Source organism: Thunnus albacares, chromosome 4 (assembly GCF_914725855.1).
Source record: "Thunnus albacares chromosome 4, fThuAlb1.1, whole genome shotgun sequence".
Classification (NCBI taxonomy): Eukaryota; Metazoa; Chordata; class Actinopteri; order Scombriformes; family Scombridae; genus Thunnus; species Thunnus albacares.
This window is the reverse complement of record NC_058109.1, coordinates 16,143,658-16,171,446: the sequence shown is the minus strand read 5'-3', so window position 1 is coordinate 16,171,446 and position 27,789 is coordinate 16,143,658. Positions and strand designations below refer to the sequence as shown.

Sequence of the window (27,789 nt, the reverse complement as noted above, 5' to 3'; positions counted from 1 at the left end):
GCAGTGCAACATGGCAGGCTCTGTGGAAGAGGACCTGCTTCCTATGTAGATATAAAGGGCTCGTTCTGAGGTAACAAAAACACAACGATTCTTGTTTTCAGGTGATTGTTCACTAATGAAAACATTATCTGCCAATAGATCCCCCAAAATCTTACACGCTGGTCCTTTAACAACCAGTGCTTAAACTGGAACAAATTTTAGGAAGCCAGAGCTTTAATCTGCATTAAGATGATGCTTCAATTTTGCATTTATACAGTAAATACAGAAGTTAAGTGATTGTACAATAGTTGAATTAAATGAATCAGCATTACCTTTCCCATTCCAGAGTGGGCGTGTCCGATCTTCACCACTACTGGGAAACTTGGTGTTGTAATCTGAAAAGGAACAGATTAAAGGATGAATAATATGAACAACGCAGAATGACTACAGCTGTAACAGCTGTAGAGGTAAGCAAGCCTTTATGACCCAGTACTGCAAAAAACAATCATCTTAAATGATACAATTAACTTAATCTAATATTGATTCTTTAAGTCCAATTATATTACAAAGCAAATGATACAAATCTGGAGGGGATGGCACTGAAATGATCTGCCATATTTTGCTCTGTCTTACAAATTTAACACTTATTTCTAGGAAAAAAAGGAAACTGAGAAAAAGAAAAAGTTAGAATGATCAGACCTGATTATCAACATTTTTACTTGTTTTTATCAAAAATAAGATTTAAAGACTGTGATAACAAATTACAAAAGACATTTACTCCAGTCTATTTAAACAAATATGAAATTCAAACAAGGAAATTGATGGAGACACATATATCAAGGATATCTATTGAGATAATATTACTGAATGTTTAAGGTCAATGCCAGGGTTTTTTTTTGGTGTTTTGTTGCTGTTTTTTGTAGTTTTTAACATGAAAACACAAAATAAACAAGATCTTAGAACTGAATTTTTTCATTCAATTCTCTATCTGTTTGTCAAGTTTTTATTTCGGTGTTTACTGTTGTTTCTTTTCAGATGCTCTGACATATCTTGACATGCAACTGCAACATCTCCCACCAATACAATACTTAAACTCTACAACTGTCCCAGTAACTTTTATTATCACCATTTGTATTTATGACTCAGATGCTAGACTGATGATCACACAAGCTCGATCTGAAAAACACTACAAAATGAATCTTGACCTTTACAAAGAAAAACTGCACAAAACTTTTTAGCTCAAACGATCAGTCATATTTTTAACAACAATCATGAATACACCTACGGCTGCCTATGGAAGGAAAGGGAGGACATCAAAAGAGGGTAGAAGAAGAGGCAAAGGATGGTAGTTTTTTTTTCTGTGTTTGAGGAGGCTGTCCCTAAGTTGTTGAGTACATAAGAGGCTCCCTGTGTGCGACCCTCTCAGCATTCAAGACCAGAGTGTGAGGGGATCCAACTATTGTAAGTTTCTCTGTGTGTTGTCTACAGAGAGTGAGAGAGGGAGAGAGAGAGAGAGAGAGAGAGAGAGAGAGAGAGAGAGAGAGAGAGAGAGAGAGAGAGAGAGAGAGAGAGAGAGAGAGAGAAAGGAGAGAGAGAGAGCAGTGGCAGCAGCCGCCTACCCTCCGACTCATTCAAGTTCTTTGCTCCAGCTTGAATTCAGTTGTGTACTTTAAACTTATGAAAACATTTCTATCCACAGCTGCCTTTCAGCTCAGCAGAGCTCATCTTACTACTTCAACTCTACAGTCTTATCTGCCTTCCTTTGCTGGCCTGATTTGCTTCCCGGGGAAACTTAACAGGATCAGAAGAGGCTGCCGAGCGTTCATTGAGCAGTGGAGCAGTCAGTGGCAGCCAGAGTCATCATGGCCATGTCCCAGGAAAGGAGTGTGTGTCTGGGGCTCTGGGTGCTCCTTTTGCTTGGTGCAGGCATGGAGGAACGTGTGGAGGGATGTAGCTGCAACCCAGCACACCCACAACAGCTCTTCTGCAGTGCTGAGATCGGTAAGTTATTAACTGCTGTAAAGCCAGTTTAGTTTCTGTTCACTCAGATAAAGAATATAAAAAACTGCTGCATTTAATAATAGTAGAAAACTTCTGAAGAAAAGCTCTGAGGAGTGTGAATGTAATAATACAAAAAGGAAAGAACAGGCCACCTTCTTAAGTAATTGATTGATGATTTGGCTTATTGATCAACTTAATTAGATTTCTTTTTTCAGCAAGGGAGAAATCCAATCCACACTACTAAACCTACTGTGACAAGCACCAATCAATAGAGCTCCAAGGCTAAGCTTTACATGGTAGTTAATTGACATGACTTTGATTTATTATTGTGGCTTTTTCCAATTATATCCATAGAAATTGGCAGTTTAATGCAGAGAAAGTAGACTGTCCAAGTTATTAAAGCTCGATATAGAAAAGCTGTGGACAGCATTTCTATATGTAGTCTGTTAGTTGATTGATTATTAATTTGTAGAGTTAAAATCTGATAAAACATTCAGTTTTTTATTGATAATTTATATTCATAGGAATACATACACACATAATATAGTTACACAGTATTCTTGTGGTCAATTACAAAAAAACAAACCCTAAAAAAACAGTCAGCGCTGAATCGTTCGGTCTACTTTCTATCTGTCTGTCTGTCTGTCTGTCTGTCGGGTTGTCTGCCTGTCTCTCTGTCTGACGCCCCCCATCATCCAGTTCTTTCTTGTCTAAGCACAGGCCAAAACCAACACTCTGCTCTGACTCTGAGTACTTGGCTCCAGACTGTGGAAAGCTGGAGTATGTGCTTCTGTCAAAGGTTACACTCCAGCAGAGGGGAGAGAGACAAGGAAAGAGAAAGTAGAAGAGGAAATTGCTTTTTTTTTTTAGTTGTGTTTTCTAATTGGTCTATATCTCCATTTGGGTTTAGAGAGAATCACCTCCTTCAAAACTCTGAAAATGTATTTCAGATAATAGTAGTTATGAAATGGAAGCTGAGACCTGTTTTCAAAGCCTCCATACCCTCAAATTAGAACTGGGTTATGAGAACACAATGAGAGTATCTGGGGCAGTGTTTTTAGGACATATGAAATGTGTCATCCATGATTGAGATGGCAGTCCTGTAAGTATGATTATCCTGTTTTCTGTGACTGAACAATTTGAGGTCTTCAGACAGACCTGCCATTGCAAAGTTAGACCAGGACAGGCCTGAACCAGGTGTCAGTCTAGACTTTGTAGTAATTGGTTTGGCATTGAGTCCAATTTTATGATCATAGATTTTTTGGTTGGTGTGCACAAAAGCCTTGAAAACAGCTGCATTTTATACTCATGTTTATCATGTAGCCAGTGCTCATAATTTTAAATATGTGGCTTTGAAACAAGTAGACATTAAATGAAAGGCTGCATGTTGAACCACTTTTTCCCAACTTGTGTCCACTGGACCCAAACAAAATCGGTTCCAATTGACCACAGGCTTTTTTCCTTTGAGTCTGTTTGGGGCTCAGGTCTGTGTTTGAGTTTTAAATGTTCATGTTCATCTCAGATTTGGGTAGAAGAGTCAGTGGTCCATTTTGGGTTTCCAACTTTTTAGACCTATGAATTACAAATGAGGAAAATCCTTCACTTAAGTGCGTCTATCTTGTGGCATCTGTGGTTACACTGTCTTGGTTGTTTTCTAAGCATTGGCTGGTTGTGGCCTTCGGATGACCTGACAGTGTTGTCCGCGTTGATGAGCCCTTTGAATAAAGCTGTACATCTGAGTAATATACCATCCGCACAAACCTTGGACGATTCCCTGGCCATGTTTGTGTGTGTGAGCTTGTGTGTGTGTGTGTGTGTTGGACAGAGGCCAAGCCATGCCAACACAGCCTACTCCATCTTTCTCTCTTTCATTCCCCTCTCTCTCCCTACTTCATTTCCATGTCTATAGGCTTGGTCTAATGTTCTGCATACTAACAATATCAGTGTGAAAGCCCGCTGACAGTCCAGCTTTGTGAGCATGACAAGGGTGCCGATTCATCTGGGAGGGGGGAAGTTAGTTACTACATCAGTTCTCATGGTACAAGTTTGCAATATTTCTCTTTGGATATGTAGCTGTGAGGCAGATACACCGCCACTTTCATTCTGCAGGCGTGTCTATCCTTATTCCTGTTCATACCACAGCTGCAGCAACTAAATTGAGCGGGTAACCTTGCCTGCACAGTTCAAAGATGTCTAGGTAGGGGGTAAACATTTCAGAGAATCTGGGCCAAAAGAATCATTTTTTTAAAGAGAGACAACAAAGTTGGAATAAAACGAGTTTTGCAGTTCAGTAATTACAAGTAATCTCTGCAAAAAAAGTCATCAAACGTACTATAATTGCCCAGAAACTACTTTGTCCAGAAGGTGATCCAAGTCAGATTTGTCAGTTTTATCTGGTATAAAAAGACGTTTTCTCAATAAATTATTAATCCACTAATCTACTGTAATGAAAAATGACTGTACTATTCTCGGCTTATTGGCTGTAGCAACTTCTTTCCTCTTCCACGTTGCACTGATATATAGCCAAAGCACAGGCTGCCAACTCTTTGATCCTTACACACAGCACTGTTATGGTATTACTTTCCATTAATAGGCCACATAGACCCATTACTCTGCTCAGAAGAGAAGATTTAAGTGGGGCAACTAATTTGCCAAAGCACCTCATCTACTTTAAGATATGGTTCTTCTTGCCAAAGGAAGTGCAGATCAAAGAGCTGAACTGAACAAAAAAGGCAACAATTTGATAGCCATTATTGGTAAAGTGTATTTCTGTGCAGTGGTAATAACAGTGCTTTTAAATGATGAAATGATAGATGAGGAGGTGGGTGTACTCATGTTTTAGTGTTCAATATTATACACAATTCTGAATATCATTAAGAAGCATACTTTTAAGAACACAAGTACTGGTAGCACTTTTACTTTAGGATCAAAAGTTAAAGTACTCACTGTGTACTCATTATGTTCAAATTATGGATGCATTGACCTTTATGGAGCATTTTAATGCTGTAGCTGGTTTAAGTGGTACTACATGAAACTACTATACTACAGTAGTACTTTCTCATATCTTAGACAGTGAAATGTTTAACAATGAATCTTATGATCAGAATTTTGTATATGTTTGTAGTAATATGTACAAAAAACCAAGTGGCTCAGGTGTTAACCATCTTAGTTTTGCATGTTAGCATGCTAACATTTGATAATTATTACGAAACATAAAGTGCAGCTGAGGCTGATTGGAACATCATTAGTCTTGCAGGTATATTGGTAGGTATCATAAACAAAAGTATGGGAGTTATTAAGAGTTATTACAATTCATGATGAGGAGTATGAGAATGAGTATGAATGTCTGTATCAAATGTTATGATTTTGTAGAGATATTTTGAGATACACAAAACCACAGATTTCAACATCAAGGTGGTGTTAGAGGAAAAGTCAGGGGATCACAAAAGTCATTAGGCTTTCATGGGCCCCATCCTCTGAGGCCAATGATCTGGTCTTTACAACATTTTTTAGCGATCCATCAATTGTTATTACAATATTTCAGGCCAAGGTGGTGGAGTGACCAACAGAGTGACATTGCCATCCCCAGAGACATGCACTAAAATCAATCTGCAAACTAACTACAAACTGTAGCTGTCAAATAGATGCAGTGGAGTGAAAAAAATTCCCTTTAGAAGGTTGAGGAAAGTGGAGTAGAGGTGGACTAGCAGAAGTATAAAGTTGCACAAAATAGAAATACTCAATTAAAGCTTTAATTCTTTGTGTGTATTTTTCAGGCCACAGCTACACGTGTGTAGGTGAGTTTTTAGGCAGGTGTGCTTACTAATTTTATTTACTCTTGTATTTTCTCAGATGTATTAGGTCACTTTCCCTTTGCTGTTGTTTTTTTCATCCCACTTCACTTTTGTATAATACCAGCTGCAACAGCACTGTATTAATTTACTAATGGATGCAGGTCTAATGTTTTCAGATGTATTACCATTCTCTGTTTGGGCCTCTGGCGATGAATTATGCAGTAAAAGAATGAAATATATCAAAGTTATACCGAATAAGCGTCTAGGACTGTGCTCTCTGACATTTTCTGTAAAGTGAACGTCCCTGGACCAGCTGCCTTGCCATGGGCAATGCAATTTGTTTCAAAGGAGCACTCTGACTGAACTGTAAAACACCTTGCACAAGTTCGCATTAACTGTCGGTCTGTACGTTTGTATGTCTGCCTGCCTTTCAATGTTCTTGTGTGTTTGTCAAAAAAAAAATCTTCTCCTGAAGCAATTTCACAGTACATGCTGAGCTCCTCCTCCCCTTACCAGCACACAAAACCGTGGTGTAGTTATGTGATGAGCGAGAGGCAAAAACAAGGGGGAGGTTTGCTTAGCTGTGTGAGAGGGTGAGGATTAGGAGGGGTGCAGGGTCACACTTTCTCCCCCTCTCTTATACTGTAGCTTCTCTCTCTTTCTTTCATGGCTTTACCAAGGTCACTCACTCCCTCTGCCTCCCTGTTTGTCTGTCTCTCTGCCTCCATCTCACTCTGGTGCAGCTACAGGGGACCGTTTTCTCTCGTCTAGAGAGAGCAGTGTGGAAGAAAAGGAATGACAATTATGTTGCAGTGTTAATGGGAATCACAGGCAATTGCAAAAGAAAACTGTCTGCTCACTATGTCAAATAATAAAGACATTCTAGTATCTTGAATTTATGTTGCTGATTATGCATCAACAGCATAAAAAAAACATTATAAAATCAATCAATTGGTGAAAAGTCATTTTCAAGGAACTGATTGCCTGATTGCTAAGCCCTGATTTACCACTTGAAATTATTGGTAATTTTCAGAATAATGGGTCCTTGATTTCAGACACAAGTAGACAAACATTGGCTTCTAATTTCTAGCCAGCAAACATTAATTTTGTCGACTGAAATGACAGTTGTTACAGATTTTATCATTTATTTTAAAACGAGAAAAGGCGTCTTAAATGTGCACTTGTTGGATACATACATGATATTGTGCTAATAAAAGACTGAAGCTAAAGCTAATGCTATGTGTCCCAGGCAACAAGTTAGCGTCCTTAACTGGTGATGTTACATGAAGAAGACATGGAAATAATGGAACAGAATTGCAGTGTGGAGATAGTTAGTCCTGGTACTATACTACTGAGTATGACAAGGAAAAATGCAAGATAAGACTGATCGTTCTAACATAACCTTGTTTGGCTGCTTAGAAAAAAGTCGAAATATTGCATAAAAAATTTTGGATTAGGTAGAAAAGTTGATGTATTGATAAAAGCAAAATGCGACAACAGTGCAATGGAAACAAATTCAGTGAATAAATTATGACATACACATGCATGTGACTTAAATGTACCTAAGCTCTTCTTTGTCCCTGGGCAGCATTCAATACGTGTATGTATAACTGATACAGGGCTGTTGTATCACTTTGTATCACTTCCATTGCTTCAGCTTTGACTGCTGCTTTATTAATTATGTCATCATTTATCTATTAATTGTGCCATCTTCTTCTTTTTGTGGTTTAGTGCACTCAATAGGAGAATCAGCGCCACCAACTGTTTACTTCGATGCACTACTATTAATATTCACAAAACAGTAGTGGATGGAAATGTACATTAATTCACAGTGTCTTTTATCAGTTTTCTGAAATTTCGGCCAAAATATGCACGATATTCAGATGGAAATCTGACTATTGTGGGGAAATACTACACTGTGGATGCACTGGTTGTGAATGGAGACATTTAAAGCTGAAACCCCACAAAATAATGTAGTACAAAATGTCCCTAGCCTTGGAAGTAACGCTGGGTTAACCTCTGTTGGTAGAAAGCTAGTTAGCCAGACATGCTAATGACTACAGTTTATGTTAGAGCAAACACACTATTTAATCCATTTAATACACTTTTGCTCTTCTATTTTTGATTTTTAAAGGCAAATGGGGGGAAAAACACTTTCCAAACTCTTTGTTTACAGAGTATCCCTCTTCTTACAGTGCAATGTACACCACTTAAAGCTTGACGGGTCTGCAGTAGCTAGTTATGGTTGCTAAGCTATGATTGGACACTTATTTGGGAGAGGAGTTTAGCAAATGGTCAAATGTGGCCTTGTTTGACACATTGTTGTAAGTATATTGTTCTACACTACTTTTCAGGTGGTTGCATAACTAATGCAGCTGTCTGACATGTTCAGAGCCACTCTGTAGGTATTTTTGAGCTAGTCTGTCAGAGAGAAAGCTATAATAACAAACTTAATGATGTTTGACTGATTGAACTACAGGAGTGTTATTAGTGTTAAGGAAATGACATTATGAGTAGTGCAGATGTATAAAAGGGCAGATTTCAAGAGTTGGTGGAAGCCTATAATAATACGTTTTGATGACGACTGTGGACATGCTGTAGCTTGGCTCGGTAAAACATACAATATAAATGATATTTTGATTATAATTAATATTTTATCTCTAAATCAGAGGCTGTAAAATTACAGGTCTTCACTTTTACCTTCCTGTTGAGAACCACAGACCAATTATCCTGCTGCTGTACCTCTCTACTTGATTTATAAAATAACATGGAGTCATTTCTGTGCCAGACATGGTTTGGCTCGAGTAAGTACGCATGCCATGTGTGTTTAGTAGAGTATACACTGTATACATAATTGTGTGTGTGGAGTCTGCTAATGGGGGTGTGCAAGCAGAGAGCTACTTGTTATTCCATGTGAGTTTTGATTTCCCTCCCAGAGGAGAGGAGGGACACATCCTGTATCACTACTGAGAGGGACTGCTACACTGTCTATGTGGGGAGAAAGACGAATGACAGAAGAAACGATGGAAAGGAGGGAGTGTTGGGTGGGTGGTGGGTGGTCAGGAAGATCTATTTATCTTTATATCTGTCTATCTTTTCTGATAACAGTTTAAAAAACAAGAGAAGGAGAAAAAACTTCTAACCAATTGACCGTAAACATGCATAATAGGGTGAAAAAGTGTTTTCCATTATCTCTACTATGTAAATCACACTCCAACTTGTGTCTTGCATTTATTTGGCATTTCAATCAAACTAAATCCTCCTTTCTTTCCTTTCCCCCCCCCCCTGACAGTGATAAGAGCAAAGATCTCTGGAGAGAAGATTGTGTCGCCTAGCAACAGCTCCTCACCTTACATGAAGATGATCCAATATGAAATCAAAATGATCAAGGTAAGATCTCTGGACAGCTGCTGGTATTGACTTGCATCATTTTCACTGTTCATGTTGCTGTGTATAGCTGTATTGTTTATGTGTGTAAAAAGTCTGGGTGCAACAACAAGCAGTTCAGACCTAGTGAAGACGACAAAATGTAGAGATCAAATCCACATTTCACAATTACAACCAGTTTTTGCTGCTGCTACACACGCTGTATTTCATGTAGGGCTGCAACTAACGATTATTTTCATTATTGATTAATCTGTCTATTATTTTCTCGATTAATCGATTAGTTGTTTAGTCTATAAAATGTCAGAAAATGGTGAAAAATGTTGGTAACTGTTTCCCAAAGCCCAAGGTGACGTCCTCAAATGTATTGTTTTGTCCTGACCAACAGTCTACAACCCAAAGACATTAAGTTTATTATCATAGAGGAAAATATTCACATCTGAGAGGCTGGAATCAGTGAATTTGGAAATTTTCTTAGAAAATGAGTCAAAATGATTAATTGATTGTCAAAATAGTTGGCGATAAATTTAATAGTTGGCAACTAATCACGTATAGTACATTTAAAATGTGCTTTAGTCCCTTAATAATTCCTCTTTGCACTGCAAAAATGTAAATTCCTAAATTTGTACCTCTCCTTTCCTTAAAACTTGAACTTGAACTTTCTACTCTGTTCACCCTGAACGTCTCTGTGTTCAGATGTTCAAAGGGTTCGACAAGGCCAAGGATATCCAGTATGTGTACACTCCAGTCTTCTCCTCGCTGTGTGGAGTCAAACTGGACTCCAACAATAAAGCAGGGTATCTGCTCTCAGGTACAGTAGGCAATATTTGCTTTTTATTTGGTACTTTTAGGAGGAAAAAGGCAGTCTACTTGCTACTGCAGTAAAGCCAAAAGTGGCAGTGGTGGGATTGTGTTGCCCCAAATGGCTTTTCTGTTAACAAGCAGATGTGTTGTAACCAAAAATATTGGACATATTTATAGCAGTCATAGTTAGATTATTCAAACTAAATTGTTTTAGCTGTTCATCTTAATAGGATGGAGCTGTGATCTAGTGTTTACTATTAAAGTTTTTGTTAGTTTTTATAACATTTACATTCATATTATTACAAGGACTGACGCTGTTAAACAGGGTGACATGTTTATATGACAAGTTTATATGCTGAATGCAAGATTAAATTTTCAATGCCGGTGTTGTGATGTTACTAAACAGGAAGTATGTGGAGTGATGGGAGGATTTCTATTGGCCAGTGTGACCTGGTGGAGTCCTGGGACAACTTATCGCTCTCACAAAAGAAGAATCTCAACTACAGATACCAGATGGGCTGTGAGTGCAGAGTGAGTCAAGATTGTTCTTTCTTCGTTAATATATATTTATCTTTGTCTCAATCAGCTATCTGTTGTACTGAGCTTCGGCTTCAGAAACAGTCACCTCTCACTTTTCACTCTGTCTTAAACTTCCTTTCCACTTGGGAACAAAATATTTTCATGTGTCTTGTGATTTTTTTCTTCCTGATCAACACTTGTTGATGGCATCATGTGTCTATAAAGGCACTCTGTTCATATCATCTTCCAGTTTTCTTCCAACTTTCACCTCACAAAACTTCACAGTACAGAGGAGGCTAATTTCAGGAACTGACAAGATGAGTGAACAAATACTCTTCTCTCCTCAGATCAACACCTGTTACACGGTGCCGTGTGCGTCTACAGGAGAAAACGAGTGCTTGTGGACTGACTGGCTGCTGGATAACAGCCTAAATGGGGAGCAGGCTCGGCAGTACGCCTGCATCCGCCGCTCTGACACAACCTGTAGCTGGTACCGGGGTGGGCCCCCTCCTGAGAAAGACTTCCTGGACATGACTGACCCTTGACCTGTAATCCTGAAATTCATGTCACTCCATTTGACTCCTGCAATGCCTCAAGTCAGAAACATTTCCTGCTTTGGCTTACAGTATGTAGCTCCAATTTGGCTGCCGATGTTAATGTGTTACATAGCGACTGATTTCACTGAAAAATTGGCTGATTTTATATGTTAGGGAGCATAACCCGACACTGAGCTTCTGTTTTAGCAGGGCTCAGGTGGTTGCTAGAGCGATGCTAGAAACATTTTTCATAAACTGCAGGGGCTTTCAACATTCCTCTGAGTCATTTTCTCGCTCTCACACATTCCACTTCACTTGCTGTTTTCCACAGAATAAGAACAGCAGCAGACCATCCACTTTCTGCATTCCCTTCTGAGGGGCCTGGCAGTAAATGCATAACCTTGGCAAATATTGAAGACCTCAAATTTGTTTAAGCATAAATTACAGCAGTAACATAGGTTATGCATTTACTGCAGATAAATAAGCATTCTAATAAAGGCAGGTAAATGAAAAGTACAGAAAACCTGCCAAAATTTCCCCCCATGTAATGCCACAACCTTGCATTGCAAAGTGTGCTTTACATACTTTAAACCAATCTTCTGTGCACTTAACATTTGCAGACACACTGCAGCAGCACTGCTACCTTTCCCCTACACATACTGGTGAACTATTTACCTTTATATATTCTCAAATAACTGCCCCATGCAAATGAAAATGCACTGTATATACAGTAAATATAGAGCAAAGCAACCAGACATTCCCGGATTAAATATATTTTGACAAAATCTGACACAGGAATTATATACAGTATGACAATAATTCTTGAGATTGTAAATATTGTACTTCATTGAGAATTAACATTTTACAGGCTAACCGGATCTTGTCTTAGCATAGAGGTTCTTGTGGTTTTAGTGTGTTTTAGTTTCCTCGGTTGAACTCTGTACTATTTCCTGTGCCAAAAATCTAATCCAGCGCTTTAACAACAGCACTGCCACCTGTAGACGCAAAGCCACCTCCTCCTTAGAGGACATATGTAACAGGACAAGGTTCAATTCACTTTTTTTTTTAACTCCTTAAATGCAGGAAGTGGATTCTCCACGATGTTAAAATACAAGAAAAGATAGTAAAATATTTGGTACAAGAAAGAAATAACTGATATTCATGACTGAGCTATAATTAGTGATTAAAGTGTTGTTTTTATAGGCATTATTTAATATAATGACTCAACATGAATTGAAAGGCCCAAATGTGAATTGACCCCTGTCTTGTTACTGGATTACTTCACTGAAGTCATACAGACTAAAATGCAGGATGCGCCACTATTTAAAGATTATATTAAGAGTCTCATTCAACAAAAAAACAGTTTCATTCAACCTGCACAATGCAGTAATTTGTATGATATATTTTGAAATGTGTTAATAATTGACATAACCAATATGATTATAATGCATCATAACTGTATGGCTTTAGTGAAGTATTATCAAACAATTTCATGTTTGTTTTTTACTGAAAGAATTGTTTGGGTGTGTATTTATGTCTCTGTTTCTGTCTAAATAGAGTTTTCTATTTCCATGTACCAAAAAAGATTGTATATAAAATGTCTCAATGGTATATTGTGTCACAGACTCTTTTTTTTTAACTTCTATTCTGCTGAAGTTACCAAAAGGTTAGAAAATATATCTTACAAAAAATTATACTTACCTTAGAGTATTTAAGACAATCACAATTAATATATAAAAAATATAGTGAATTGCATTTTGGAAAATTATTTAAATTAAATATGTTTTTTTATTTTGCCAGTGACATCCAACAGAAATCTTAATGGAAGTCAATTGTCTCTTGCTTTTACAGCACATTTCACTACCCTGAGACAAATAGTTAAACTACTAAATATACAGAAAAATCTTGAGAACATAAGTCGAGAAATTTTGTCAATTTTGTCAATTTTATCTATCAACAAGTTTGTTGCAGGGCTACTGAAAACATACATTGGGTAATAATAAGAACAAACTCTCACCATGTCTCTATAGTTGGGGTAGAATGTCTGATCAATGAGAGGGAACTTGTCTGAACCCAGTTTCTTCTGATTACTGACCAGCTGGGAAAACTGGAGGAAAAGTGGAGGATAAAAGGAAAAAACAGAGCAAGAGAGTCAACTGCAATTGGAACACATTGGACAGTTGAGTCATTTATAACATGTAATACTGTACTATGAGTATACTCATTATTTATATAGTAATAATCAATGTCATGGTAGTCTACTCTTCTTGGACCCACAAAAGTCATGAGATTGTTAATAAATATTTAAAATGATCTTGATTAAAAATGAAATTTATAGCTTCTGGCATCATTAAAATCAGCTTTCCACATTTCTGCAATCTGCTGTGAATAAAACACTGTGTCGGTTTTTGCAGTTGTGAACTAGTTTTGCTGAAACTGCTTACAGCCCAAGGTTTGTCGCAGAGGTTGTAGATGGAGTCCAGAGAGTTGACAGAGGGGACGCCTGCATACTGCAGACCGATGATTAAGTTCCTGAAGTCCTCATTCTGGGCCATGCTGAAGGCGTGTTGGCGCACCAAGACAAAATCAGGCTTGAAAGACCTAGTATGGAAACAGAAGAGGAAATAAAGAAACAAAGATACATTTGGAAAGATACATTTTTTTTTAACCACAACACAGGTGTCATTATCTTCCTGTACAGCTTGACTCATAACAGAATCACAAAGAAGCCCAGCATGAGTCACTTATCAGTGTCTGGCAGCAGGGTAATTTGATAACCCCAGACACTTTTGCATGGAAGAAAGAGATGGGATGACATTAAACTCAGGTCATGGTGCAGATTAAAAACCCACAAAACCACCAGTAAAAGGTGCTATTCTGAGCTTCCAGGATGCCGTGGCAGTGATGGAGCAGATACACAAGTCTCGCTGGCAGCCTAAACTACTAATGTTTGCCAAAAAAACAAAAATTATGGAGTGGTCATGTGTCTTATCTTAGAATAGAGCGTCATCTGTGCTTTTTGGAGCACACTTGTGTTTCAAACAGTGAGCATGGACAGAAACCTGGAGATCTGTGAGCGCTTTAACATAATTGAGCAGTGAATCTGAACAAAATGATTGATGACTCGCCATGTTTTAATGCATTACTCAATAAGGCAACAAGCAGATAACTGGGGCTGGCTGTAATGATAATTAAGTTAACTCACATCTCCAGTAAACAGACACACTGCTCATATTGTTGTATTAAAACCAGTCTGTGAATGATTTTTGGAGAACTGCTTTCTAAAGTTAATAACGGCTGCCCTTTAAAATTCAGTCCTTTAACATTATATGTATGTCTGTCAACCACAACGGCTCCTGAGATTCAGTTCCTGGTACTTCTTGTGCTTGTTGGTTCGCTAAGCCCCCCTTACTTACCTTTGCTATGCCTGTCAACTAATATGCACTTTACAAAAATAATGGTGACAGATTTACCACTCAAAAAGCACTTACAACTTTTTTAACAATTGGTCCTTAATTTCATACAGAGGTAGACAAAAGCTGGCGTCTTGTCTCCAGACAACAACCATTGATTTTCCCATCTAAAATGACAAGGCTTTTAAGATAAGAATTTTGCCAGTGCGACACTATCTTAGGTAATGATGGCTGGGGTTGCTGGAGCATAAACCAAATCCAATGAAAAGCATAGACAGAGCTGCTAAAGTTACCAGAAACTCTGACGACCACATTTTACCCTGTGCTTGTTTAAACCTCCCACACATTTTGATCTCCTGGTGAGTCATCGCTGGCAGGTGAAATGAAGTGGCATGTGTCCATCAAGAATTTAGCACATGGCTGTCTGAAGCCTTCCCCAGGCCAACCGTGCAGAGTGCAGAGGAAATCTGGCATTCAAAAATAGACACAAAATGGAGCCAAATCTGAACACGTAAACATCATTCAAAATGCTAAATGGCTGACAGTCACCTAAAAATGAGTTTCAAGTTTGGTGTTTCATGATCTTCTATGGTTTTGTAGAATTGTTTATGTTTTACTTTATAAATATGTGGGTCTCCAAAAACAAACAGTAAAAACCACAGCTCTGGAGCTAAGAAAAGCAATTTATGACCAGCGGGTTAAGGGCAAAAACAATTTTCATTGCAGTTCAGCACAGTGGAAGGGTGACAGTGATAGGGCATGACTCTTGTTATTTTTCCTTTTGTCTCTTTCATGTGTGTAAGAGGGACAAGGCATGTGAGGGAAGGCAGAAAGAAAGAGAGAGAGAGTGGAGAGGTATGAGAAAAGAGATAGAGAGAAAAAAATACAGTGTAAAAGAGATGTAGAGAGGAGTGAGAGAACAAGGCAGAGAGAGAGAAAACCCTGGCCCAGTGTGACCACCACCAGCTCTTCATGCATTGGGAATACTAATCAGACACTCCGAGGAACTGAAAGAGTCTGGAGGAGAGGACACAGCAATTAATGTGACTGTAATCTCTTTATTGGTGACAGTAAGAAGTAGAGATCAACGTGGCAATGACTCTCAATTTTATACCCTGAATTAGTGTTGTCAGTAAAGCCTAACTAGCTTTCAGCTTTAGGTTTTTCACTGTGGGTTGTATTTCTAACCTAATGCACTGAACCAAATGTAAAACATTTCCAGGAAGAATAAAGTTGTAACAACTCACAAAAAAGAACTTAAAGACCTTTGGTAAAGTCTGCCAGCTACATTTCCTGATGGAAATTTAAAAAGGAAGAAAGAAAAACAAAGAGGAGTTATATGTTGTGGATAATTTTTAATGGTCTCTTGCACTCTATTTATCAAATATCATTGTGCTTTTAATGACAGTGTACATTTCTTATTCTCATTTGACCTGGATGTACATATGTGTGGCTGAGCATGTGGAAGTTAATCAGGCATGCACCAATGAGATTAGCAAGAGGTGAGATATCTAGTGGATACTGGCAAGACAAAAAGTCTATCTGCAGGCATGCACCTTAAAATGAACATATCTTAAGGGCAAGCCTGGTGATATTCTGCAATTTTTCTTATTGTCAACAAATCTCAAGAAAAGACAAAAAACAACAATGAACTGATCCTGCTTATAAGTATTGTATGTGTAGCCAACAACTGGTACAGTAGCTTATATCTCTCTGCCATGGACTTCCATTGTTGTCCAAAAACTGTTAAAAACATATAAATGAGCCAAAACACTGCACTGGGTGACATGTTCCTTTATTATCATAAACATGGTTGGTGTAGTTTATTTTGAGTCAGTCCCACTCAAATGTGTGTTAATGCCCCACTGAAAATAACCCCCAACAAATACACTGTTTACTCCTGTTTGAATAATGTTTACGAAAAACCACAGTTCCCAGCTGTTTTAGGAAATTATTTTGCTTAAAAAAAAAGAAAATATAGAGTATATTTAGATTTTATAGATCTATTTACGTAGGAACAAATAGGCTGATAAGCTATATGGAAGTCACAATGTAACGTGAAACAAGAGACAGGCTAACACATTGTTAGTTTCTGTCTTTTCATGGGATTTGCTGACACGAAGTTCTCTGCATACTCTGTCGTGAATGATTTTTAATGATTTCTCGATGTGAACATTAAGTGTAATGCTGCTTCTGAATTTCTTAATCTTACTGAGTCCTGGCTCTACACACACAGGTGGGCACACACATATGGTATAGATATTCATTTTGTTGGCTCTAAGAACTTATGTGTCAGTGACCATAAATGTATTTTATTTGACATTTGTTCGACATTGGAGTCTCAGCTTTCCTGCCATATGAGACGCACCCGCATCATAAATGAGGCTATGGCTGTCAATTTTTCTATGGTGTTTGACAGCAATTTTGTTTTAAAGGATGGAAACGTGGACACTTTAGTCCAATCATTTAACACTCACTGCTCCTCAGTGTTGGATAAATTGGTTCCTCTGAAACTTAGAAACATCTCCAAAAACACACCCCCGTGGATGAATGAGGCTATCTGGACTTTTTGGCGCAAATGTTGAAAGACTGAGCACTTGTGGAAAGCCACAAAGCTTGACGTACACAGACTGCAACTCAGTGAACTCATAGGTATCCTCAACAATATGGTGAAGGCTGAGAGATCATCTTACTTACTTCTTACTAACTATATTGTCTCTCCCAGCACCCTTAACTTACCAATTTTCTCAAACAGTGACTGCAATAACTTTGTTAAATATTTTATAGACAAGGTTGTAAATGTTAGGGCAAATATCTCACCCTTGTCCAGTCCACTCACTAGTGGTTCCTCAAATTCATCCATCTCGCAGTCCTTTTGTCCTGTGTCCATAGATGATATTGCAGCCTTGTTAGGACCAATGAAACCCTCCTCGAGCCCACTAGATGTCCTATCAACCTCTCTGTTTTTAAAGGTTTTTAACTTTAGTGGCCCCTGCATAGTCAATATTATAAACCGCTCTCTTCTATCAGGGTGTGTCCCCAGTTACTTTAAGCAGACTATTGTTCAATCTTTGATGAAGAAAACAAACCTGGACCCCTCCCTGACAGAGAACTACAGGCCCATTTCAAAACTTCCTTTCTTTTCCAAAATTTTAGAAAAAGTTGCTGAGAAGCAACTTGTTCAAATACTGGAATTGCACAGGGTGTTTGATACATTTCAGTCTGGTTTCTGTAAACTGTACTCCACTCAAATGGCTCTCAAATTGATATTTTAATGGCTGCAGATGCCGGAGATTGTTCAGTTTTGGTTTTATTGGACCTCAGCGCAGCATTCGATACTGTGGACCACCACATTCTAATCCACCGGCTAAATCATCTGGTGGGCATTTCCGGGACTGCAATGGACTAGTTCCCCTTATATCTCACAGAGGAGGTGACAGACCCTCTGTAGGTGAATTTGTGTTGGACAACGCAACTTTGTCATGTGGTGTCCCCCAGGGATTCGTCTTGGGACCCATTTTATTCTCCATATTCATGCTGCCACTAGGACAGATTATCAGTAGTTTTAGCAACATCTCCTACCACTTACACACTGATGACATCAAGCTGTATTTTTCATTTAAATCTGAAAGCTTCACAAACTCTGTACTGAACTGTTCAAACACAATTAGGCACTGGATGGCAAATATTTTTTTGCAGTTAAATGCAGTCAAAAGTGAAGTCCTGATTTTTGGTCCTGATAATCTTTACTCATCAATCAGGCAGAACCTTGGTGCATTATCCTAATCTTCTCAGTCTTCTCTGTGTAATCTTGGTGTTTTTGACCAAACCATGGGTTTTTAAGCTCACATTGAAACATGACTGCATTTGAAAGATCACTTTGTGAAAGAAACATGACTCAATCATGTTTCTTTCACCTAAGAAACATGGCAAACTCTGGTCTGTTATGTCAATAAATGAAATGGAGATGCTAATACAGTCTTTTATTTCATCACATTTGGACTACTGTAATTCTCTTTTTACCTGCCTTAATAAATCTTCCTTACACAGCTTACAAACTGTCCATTCTGCACCCCCACACCATAAGCCGAGCTCTTAGGTTCTTCACCCAGGGTTTTCTAAGTGTACCTTGGACACATTTTAAGACTCAGGGAGATCGTGCTTTCCAGTCAGCAGCACCTAAGCTTTGGAACAGTCTTCCAATAAGCTTGAGGTCTTTGGATAATGTGGACTCTTTTAAAAAGCAGCTAAAAACCCATCTGTTCAGACAGGCATTTTTGTAGCATGTGGTATTTTATGTTGTAATTGGTCTCTTATGCCTGTTCCCCTTGTATATTTTATTTGGTGTCTTTGTTTTTATTCATTTTGATCTGATTGTATTTGATTTTATTTCTTTGACTGCAAAGGACTTTGTGACTGGTGTCTGTGAAATGTGCTATATAAATAAACTTTGCTTGCTTGCTTGATCTCTTTATCAAATATCATTTAGTGAAGTGTGCTTTTCTTCTTCTCATTTGACCTGCATGTAGATGTGTGTGGCTGAGCATATGGAAGTTAACCATGCATGCATGCACCAAAAGGATTAGCAAATGTTCCAGCCAAAAACGACCAGAGTCCATCTGCTGTCACACAGTACAACTCAAAATGGAGATATTTAAGTGACTTTATCCCTGCTGTGTAATGACGTTGTCTTTTCCACATAGTATGACACACACAGCCTCTTCCTTACACCAAAGTTTTAAAACTCTGACACCAGAACTTTTGCTCAATGATCAATTACAAATCATGAGTGTCTATATGTTTTAACTTGTAAATATGTCATAAATTGTAGGGCATAGTATATTGTTACATCTGACATTGAGTTATTTCGGTTGTCGTCAGTCAAAAAAACAATGAAATAAAAACAGATAAAAGATAGAAAATAGAAGAGAAGAGCTGTAAATTGTGCAGTGACATGCTCAGAGTCTGGACAAGATTACATCTTCAGGTTGAGGGTTACTTAGCAACGCACAGACTAAGAGCAGTTAGCAAAAATCACTGCTTTCCCTTGAAATCGATGGACACAGTGCAATTAAATAGACAAATGCAGATTGTTAAAACCGTTCAAGTCTAAAAAGCCTGTTTTGAACTCAGACAGGCAGACAAGGCAGACAAGACAGACTGACCATTATGTTGTAAACTCATGAATTTTCTCTGCAGAAAGTCTATGTTTGGGTGAAACTGAGGCCATGATACAACTCTTGAGGTCTTTGAGGAGCTTAAATGACACCCATTGTATGAGAATAATGCTTCTGCAGACATGAAATTGTCAGGACAGGTGGATGTGAATCATTCTGTCTATGAATCAAAGTTTCCCTGACTCCACACTATCTCAGGCAGTGGTCACAGTTGACTATGTGTTTGTGTGTGAGTATGTGTGGACCAACCCCTCATAAAGCATAATTACAGGGCAGAGATTATCAGACTGACGCTGCCGTCTTCATTTCCTGTTGGTTTTGTTGGTTGGTGAGCAGTGGGAGTTAGAGTCTTGCTTAATCACTGGCTGTCTTCAGCCGGGACACTGGTGTTTGTGTCAGTGTGGTTTGTGGTGTGTGAGTGTGTCTGTGTGATTGTCTGGTTTACAGTACACTCACATGTTTGTGCGTACTGTAGAACTACTGTGCCAGTCTGCCGGTAATGGTTGTGGCCATACGCCTCGGCCCTTTTTCCACTGATCAGTGTTTACAGTAAATGAGTCTTTTTATTATTTCCAAAAGCATTCAGTCTAATCTGATAGAAAGGTCTTTGAATCATCATCATCGTTTATGTGCAAACATGGTACAACAGTGCTATGCTGCAGCATGTCAGCTGATGAAAATGCTGAGTTTGAGGTTCAGATTATATTTTTTGTTTGCATTTTGTTGTTAAGAGTAATGTGTATGTGTTTCTTATACTTAAAATCAACGTAAAATCAAAACACCAAACATACTTGCGACAAAAGTAAAATTAACATTTGTGAGGACCCATGCTTATCTATTGGGTTGGTTTCTCATCAGGGGATTATCAGGTTTGTAATTCTTAGTTGCACTCTTGGATTGTAGATTACATTAATTTGGTCATGAGAGAAGAACAATTAATATATGATGCATCATCAAAAGCTAGTCCTTGACAGTTGATGTCCATGGAGTCCATATCTTCTTACACTTCCATGAGAGGACCACATGTCTCAATATACTCAAATTAATTTAGAAAAGAGGCATTCTGGTTGCTGAGTGGTTCAGATACATACAGTTTGATTCTGGCCTGGAACTTGTTCATGTTATCTGTCACTTTCAATAAAGGCTGGAAAAGCCAAAAAAAGAAAAAACAACTCTGAAACTGAGAACGTTTTTGTTAGGACCAAGTATTATCTCTGGAGTAGGTTATGAATTAGAATCAGGGGTTGAAGGCTGGCTGGAAAGTTATACAGTTTGTATTTTTTTGTGTTTGCATGTATTTCCTTGTATTTTCAAATAAATGTGAGTGTCGGGATAACTGTTGGGTTTTTAAAACACAGAGTAAACGTTTGGGTTTAGGAAGTGAGATTTGAGTCCAAAATAACAGCTTTGTTTTTCTCAAAGAACACAAAAGAACCAGTGTTTGTTTGTGTGCGCGCACGCGCGCGCACGCGTGTGTGTGTGTGTTTGTGTGTGTGTGTGTGTGTGTATGTATGTGGTGCTGACCTGACCACTTTGGTCCCGCCCCTGATGACCTGCATGTCAATGTTACAGGTTCCATTTGAATGTGAGACGAGGTTGATCTCTGAGAACTCAGCCTACAAGGATGGAAAGAAGACACAGGACAGTTTCATCAGTTACAAACATTAAGTCTTGATATAGACAGTGATGAAATACACAGGAATCCTGTTATATGGTAATTGCTGCATAAACACGTCTGTTATAAATGGTTCCTTGTGCTATAAATAAACAACCCCAAAGAAACAGAATAACAAATTAGTATGTTGTCAGCGTTCAAGGTCGCACGGGAAAAGATGTAATACCTCAACTCTATTCCATAATTACAGCCATGCTCATATGGTGCACATCATTCTTGTTTTTTATTTGAATTAATCACTTGTACTGGGAGGAAATATAGCAAATAAATACTGAATTACTTTCTTTTCTAAATATATTTTTTCAGAGGCAGTGAGAGTAAAACAGGATGTAGGAAAATATTTTTATGTACATACTTTTGAAGGTTTTTTGCATATTTTTAAATCTATATTTATTAGGATACAAACAAATCCATAATATTGTTTACATAAACCGTGTGGTTATTTTAGTAAAATAATGTATGTATGCTTCTCCTTGGTGTTGTTGCAAATATAGAGCAGATTTCTCTGTGACTCATAGCTGCCAACTCCTGTCTCCTCTGGTGTCTATTTTTGTTTCTGTGGTGAGACTTGAGGTTGTAATTTAACTGTCAACATCTATTAGGTGTGAAACTGTTTGGTCCGAAACCCCAGAGAATATAGTCATTTCAAATGCAGTCATTAAGTATTGTAAAATGGTTTTCTGGTTATGTGGTTCAACCAATATGAAACCAGAATGTCATACAGTGATGCTTACAAGTGAACCCTTTAGAATTAGCTCTATTTCTGCATAAATATAACCTAGAATGTGATCAGATTATCATGCAATTCCTAAAATTAGATAAAGAGTCATCAATTAAACAAGTTAGACAAAAAAATTAAACTTGTTCATTGAAGAAAATGATCTAATGTATTTGTGCATATGTGAAAAGCATGTGAACTTCTAGGATTATCAGTTAATTTGAGGGGAAATTAGAGTCAGGCATTTCAAGCAATGGGATGACAATAAGGGGTGAGTTTGGGAGGCTCCGCCTTATTTAAAGAAGAGAAATCTGGCTCTTCACTATCAAAGTCTGAGCTTCACAACACAGGTTTAAGGAAGTGTATCGAACAAAGAAGATTTCTGAGGACCTTAGAAGACGAGTTGTTGATGCTCACCAGGCTGGAAAGGGTTACAAAACCATTTCTAAAGAGTTTGAACTCCACCAGTTGACTGTCAGGCAGATCATGCTCAAACAGAGGACATTTAACACCATTGTTACCCTCCCCAGGAGTGGTCAACCAACAAAGATCACATCAAGAGCAAGTCGTGTAATAGTCCGGGAGGTCACACGGGACCCCAGGGTAACGTCTAGGAAAGTAAAGGCCTCTCTTGCAGTGGCTAATGTCAGTGTTCATGAGTCCACCATCAGGAGAACATTGAACATCAGTGGTGTGCATGGCATAGGTGCAAGGAGAAAGCCATTACTCTCCACAAAGAACATTGCTGCCTGTCTATGGTTTGCTCAAGACCATTTGGATAAGCCAGTAGGCAATTGTAAAAATGTTCTGTGGATGGATGAGACCAAAATCAAACTATTTGCCTTGATTGAGAAGCGTTATGTTTGGTGACAAGCAAACACTGCATTCCAGCATAAGAACCTTATTCCTTCTGTGAAACATGGTGGTGGCGGTGTCATGGTTTGGGCTGCTTTGCTGCCTCTGATCCAGAACGGCTTGCAATCATTGATGGAACTATGATTTGTGAGTTGTACCAGCAAATTCTATGGGAAAATGTCAGGGTATTCATCCGTGAACTGAAGATCAACAGAAAGTGGGTCATGCAGCAAGACAACGACCCTTAATGTCAGTCGTTGTACCAAAAAACAGTTAAAGCAGAAGAAAGTTCATATTTTGGAATTATAAAGTCCTGACTTTATTCCTATAGATATACTGTGGAAGGACCTGAAGCGGGCAGTTCATGTAAGGAAGCCCACCAACATCCCTGAGATGAGACTGTTCTGTAAGTAGGAATGGGGTAAAATTTCTACAAGCTGATGTGCAGGGCCAATAATGGTTACTGGAAACATTAAGTTTAAGTTATTGCTGCAAAAGGGGGTCACACCAATTACTGAAAGCAAGGGTTCATATACTTTTGCCTCACACCAATATGTAAGCTTGGATAATTTTCATCAATGAATAAGTTTGGTGTTTTTGTTTATGGCCAGGTCTCTCTTGAAAAACAGATTTTAATCTCTAAGTGACTTTTACCTGGTTAAATAAAGGAAATCAAATGAAATCAAATGGTTACAATAGGACATACAAACAAGGATAATAGTATTGATGGTTATAATCTATATAGGACTGACTGACCCAAAAGGTGCAGGGGTGTTGCAATCTTTATCAAAAGTAAGTTTCACATGAATGTGCTTCTCTCTTAATCGGTTGGTTGCTCTAGGACACCTTCAGCTGTCAGTGGTTCTCTACCTTCTTTAATGCAGCTTTTATCAGCATTGAATTTTAGTGAAATTGTCATTATTGGAGATATAAACTGGCTATAACCGGTACCTGATATTTTTAAAGCTTATTGTGACTCACTAAATCTCTTTCAGATTGTTGATAGTCCTGCTAGACCTAATCTGAAAAATAATCTCTAAATTGATCTAATCCTAACAAATGTTCCTCATATATACACAGCTGCCTCTGTATTCGCAAATGACATTAGTGACCACTGTGTCCACTGCCACAGTTAGAAATACAACAATTTCCAAAACCAAGCCATGCATCATTATAAACCTTATTGCTGACATTGAAAATGCCTGGAAATTATTTTATGATGGTTTCACTGAGTTTGTCGACAAGTATGCTCCCCTCAGAATGTACAGAGTAAAAGGCTGAGACAGTGCATGGTTCACTACACAGATTTATCTGACTCACTTCATGAGTGCAATGTGGCATAGGAAAAAGGAGATCAGGTCTTGATTCAGACTGGCCGCTCTTCAGGTGACTGTACAATGTATGCACAGTTGCAATTAGAAAAGCCAGAGCTAATTATTTCCTCACTGAAACCTCAAACACTCTAAACCATCCTTTAAAATTTTGGAAGGCTATTAAATCCTTATCTGTAAATAAAAATGGCAAAGAGCTTCCTTTGCATTGTTAAGGACTGACATAAAATCACTGATAAGGCCAAAATGCTTAGTTGTTTTATTGAGCGTTTCATTGCCTCTGGTCCCTTGTGGGACTCTCTCAACATTACTTGTAAGAATTCCCTACTGTTTATTCTGACAGTCATGTTACGGTAAGTTAAACCTTTAATTTTAATCCAGTTACAGTCTCAGAGGTGCATAAAGCCCTCAAACTTTTAGACACTAGAAAATTGGCAGGTCCTGATAACTTGGAGCCTTACTTTCTAAAGCTAGCAGCTGATTTTATCTCTCCCTGGACGATAACGAAATTCCTCTTATATGGAAATCTGCCTTTGTTCTTCCCCTGTTGAAAGGGGGTGACCCTACAGTTTTAAACAATTATAGGCCCATCTCCAAATTGTCTGTCCTGATTAAGGGACTGGAATCCCTTGTAAGTGAACAAGAGTTTTTCTCTGCTAAATATATCTTATCTGATTTTCAATAAGGTTTTAGGAGAAAACACAGCACAACTACAGCAGCCCTAAAAGTAGTACTGTAAGTGATTTTATTGAATCTTTAGACAACAAGCAACATTGTGCAGCACTTTTCATTCACTTATCTAAGGCTTTTGATACTGTGGATCATGCAATATTGAAGCAAAGACTTATCAGTGTAGGCCTGTCACAACAAACTGTTGGTTTGAAAATGATCTATAAGGCAGATCTCAGTGCATGCAAGTAGAAGGTATCACTTCTAGCTCCCTTAGAGTATCCAAGGGTGTGCCCCAGGAATCAGTCCTGGGGCACACCAAAGTTTCCACAGTTTCCAGTTTGATATACTGCTCTGCGTCTACACCAAATCAGGCTCTTTATCAGCAACAACTTGCTGTTAATACTGTAAAATATGCATTGTGTGATTTAAAACTTGTTTTGAATGCTGACAAAACAAAACTAATGATGTTTTTAAATGCAAAATCAAAGGCACTGAATCTATCTATCTATCTATTATCACTTTTCAGGGCTCTGAGATTGAGTCTGTATCTCAATATAAATATCCAGGAATTGTAATAGATGATTCTCACTCTGGTGAAAAAGTTGGTGAAAAAACTGAAGTTTAAGTTGGGTTTTTATTTTATAAAGAAGTCTTGCTTTTCCTTTAAGGCCAAAAGGAGACTTGTTGCTGCGACTGTCTATGGCGATGTTATTTACATGCATGCATCCTCGCAATTCCTACATGCACTGGATACTAACTGCCATGGAGCACTGAGGTTTATTACAAATTTTAAAGCCCTTTCTCACCATTGCTCTTTGTATGCTTGGGTTGTATGGTCTGCCTTGTCCACCTGTAGACTTAACCATTCCCTATATATAAGGCTATTCTTGGTCTGCTTCCATCTTACCTATGGTTCAACATCCTTCAGAAAAGTATGGGAAGGTACTGTCTTCGCTCCCAGGACTTACTCCTAATATCTGTCCCTAAAGCCTGTTCTGAATTAGGAAAATTGGCATTTAAGTATGCTTCTCCCTCTGCTTGGAATCAGTTGCAAAATTACCTGAATCTTCGGGAGCTCACTGGACGAATTTAAAGTAATTCTAAATGACTTGGAGGCAGGCTCATCTGACAGTAGATGTTTGATGTAGATGACTTGTGATGAATATTGATGAATATTTTTGATATTTTATGATTCTCTAATTTATTCTTTTTATTCATTGTAAATTGTTATATGTCCTTTTATGTCTACAACTATGTTAATTGTGCTGCTGCCTGTCTTGGCCAGGACTCTCTTGTAAAAAGAGATTTTTCCTGGTGAAATAAAGGTTAAATAAACCGCTTTTACACTTGAGCTCTTTTTAGAAACATATAACTTGCTGTGTAAAGCAATAAAAAAGTCTCATCTGAAAGACATTTTCGTTTTATTGAAAATGTTGTGCACCAGTGTCCCTGCTTGTCAGTAAAAGCATTTCCATATCAAACATCTGAATATGGTGTCAGTTCACTTTCATCTCTGTTCAGACCCCCCTCCAACCTTTTATAAACGATTCTGCAGCATGATATGTCTATAAAAATCAATGTAATACCTGCTCCACTTTGATGTCGTACTCCCCAATGACCTTCTTTCCCCGAAACACTTTGGCCCTGGAAGAGAAGAGAAGAGAAGAGAAGAGAAGAGAAGAGAAGAGAAGAGAAGAGAAGAGAAGAGAAGAGAAGAGAAGAGAAGAAAAGAAAAGAGAAGTGTTTTCCATTAGTACACTCAAAAGCTCTCTATGTTGTCTATGCTGCCCTCTACTGGACATCACATTTCCTGTGGAACAAATAAGAGAAAGAAAATGGATGCCCGCTTGTGCACTTTTAACGGCCAAACTCTCTCAGTTGTAAGGGAAAGTTTATTCTAGTGACCTTTAGAACACCTCAGACTGACACAGGAAGTCAGTGTGGCCTTACCAAAACTGCAATTAGTGTAATTTTCATTGAAAATCATTAAATTCTTGTCAGGGCTGCAATTCTGCTGCTATATTAAGAGCCGTCTTGCAGTTTGAATGATGAATGTATCCAATAACAGTGTGGTTTGATGTTGACTTCTTAATATCTTGGCTGCAATTTGCTCAAGAGTGATGTAGAAACAGATTATGAGTAAACACAAAGGCAGGCAGATGGAGAGCACACAGACACAGATAGACAGACAGACAGATGGACAGAGACAAGAGACAAGCAAAGAGGTACAGGCTGCCAGCCAACAGACAGATGAAAAAAAAGAAAAAAAATTCATTTTACACAACCCTGTATATGGATCGCAGATGGTTTTCACTGCTTACATCATCAGCCCATACACTGATGCTAAACAAAACAGTAATCATGAGTGTAGCCCAGAAAGAGCTAACATGTTATTGAAGCCCTTGCTGACAATGAAAATAGAGACCATATACCTTTACGGCATCTAACCTTCTGGAAATCTTTGTTTTAGTGCATTTGTTGATGCACCTGCTACAGTATAGATTTGTAAGGAAAACAAGAAGTTGCATTATCTTCAAACAGTAAAATTTGTCCAAATATAACACTGCTGCAGTCCAAAGTGAACCCCGTTCACGTCTACATCCTTGAACTTCCTTGAATCATCTAATAAAATAATTCATCCTTGTTAAATATCACAGTATACCAGCCTGTGTACCATAATATGACATTAAATCAAATTGAATGTGCACTGGTGGTTCCTCTCCATGCTGTCAAATTAAATATGTATATAAGATTTCTTCCATATAACCTCATAGGACATCATGTAGTACAGCGCAGAAGCATCTGGTTTGTTAGTCTAGTTCATTAGGATCATACCATCTGTGAGAGAAACACTTTGAGGGTATGATGCAGTCACTTCCAACAATCAATAACCATGCAGCACAGTTGATAACCTCAGAATTACGGCAGTAT

At 38.2% G+C, this 27,789-nt stretch overlaps 2 protein-coding genes across 3 annotated transcripts in view; one reads left to right on the top strand and one right to left on the bottom strand.

Annotated features, from left to right (window-relative positions):
• The window catches only part of syn2b (synapsin IIb), an 87,285-nt gene that overhangs the window by 13,466 nt on the left and 46,030 nt on the right, over window positions 1-27,789 (bottom strand). The window contains exons 2-6 of the mRNA XM_044348176.1: window positions 26,445-26,502; window positions 21,132-21,223; window positions 13,462-13,618; window positions 13,035-13,124; window positions 312-374 (exon numbers count right to left, since the gene is read on the bottom strand). Of these exons, the coding sequence (XP_044204111.1) occupies window positions 312-374; window positions 13,035-13,124; window positions 13,462-13,618; window positions 21,132-21,223; window positions 26,445-26,502 (460 nt within the window). The remainder of the gene's footprint in view (window positions 1-311; window positions 375-13,034; window positions 13,125-13,461; window positions 13,619-21,131; window positions 21,224-26,444; window positions 26,503-27,789) is intronic.
• On the top strand, window positions 1,344-12,590 carry LOC122980305 (metalloproteinase inhibitor 4-like). Of its 2 annotated transcripts, XM_044348183.1 has the most exons (6): window positions 1,344-1,440; window positions 1,679-1,980; window positions 9,067-9,164; window positions 9,855-9,969; window positions 10,369-10,493; window positions 10,829-12,590. In XM_044348183.1, the coding sequence occupies exons 2-6, from the start codon at window positions 1,842-1,844 to the stop codon at window positions 11,024-11,026; spliced, it is 675 nt and encodes a 224-aa protein (XP_044204118.1). In that variant the 5' UTR covers window positions 1,344-1,440; window positions 1,679-1,841; the 3' UTR covers window positions 11,027-12,590. The 2 variants fall into 2 exon arrangements, with proteins under 2 accessions (XP_044204118.1, XP_044204117.1); XM_044348182.1 differs by lacking the exon at window positions 1,344-1,440 and having other exon boundaries at window positions 1,577-1,980.

What these genes read in the sequence shown, in the direction of transcription:
- LOC122980305 (XM_044348183.1), top strand. Translation starts at nt 1,842, where the DNA reads ATGGCCATGTCCCAGGAAAGGAGTGTGTGTCTGGGGCTCTGGGTGCTC. An exon ending in CTTCTGCAGTGCTGAGATCG is followed by an intron (nt 1,981 to 9,066) that starts GTAAGTTATTAA and finishes CCCCCCTGACAG; the next exon opens with TGATAAGAGCAAAGATCTCT. An exon ending in AGATGGGCTGTGAGTGCAGA is followed by an intron (nt 10,494 to 10,828) that starts GTGAGTCAAGAT and finishes TTCTCTCCTCAG; the next exon opens with ATCAACACCTGTTACACGGT.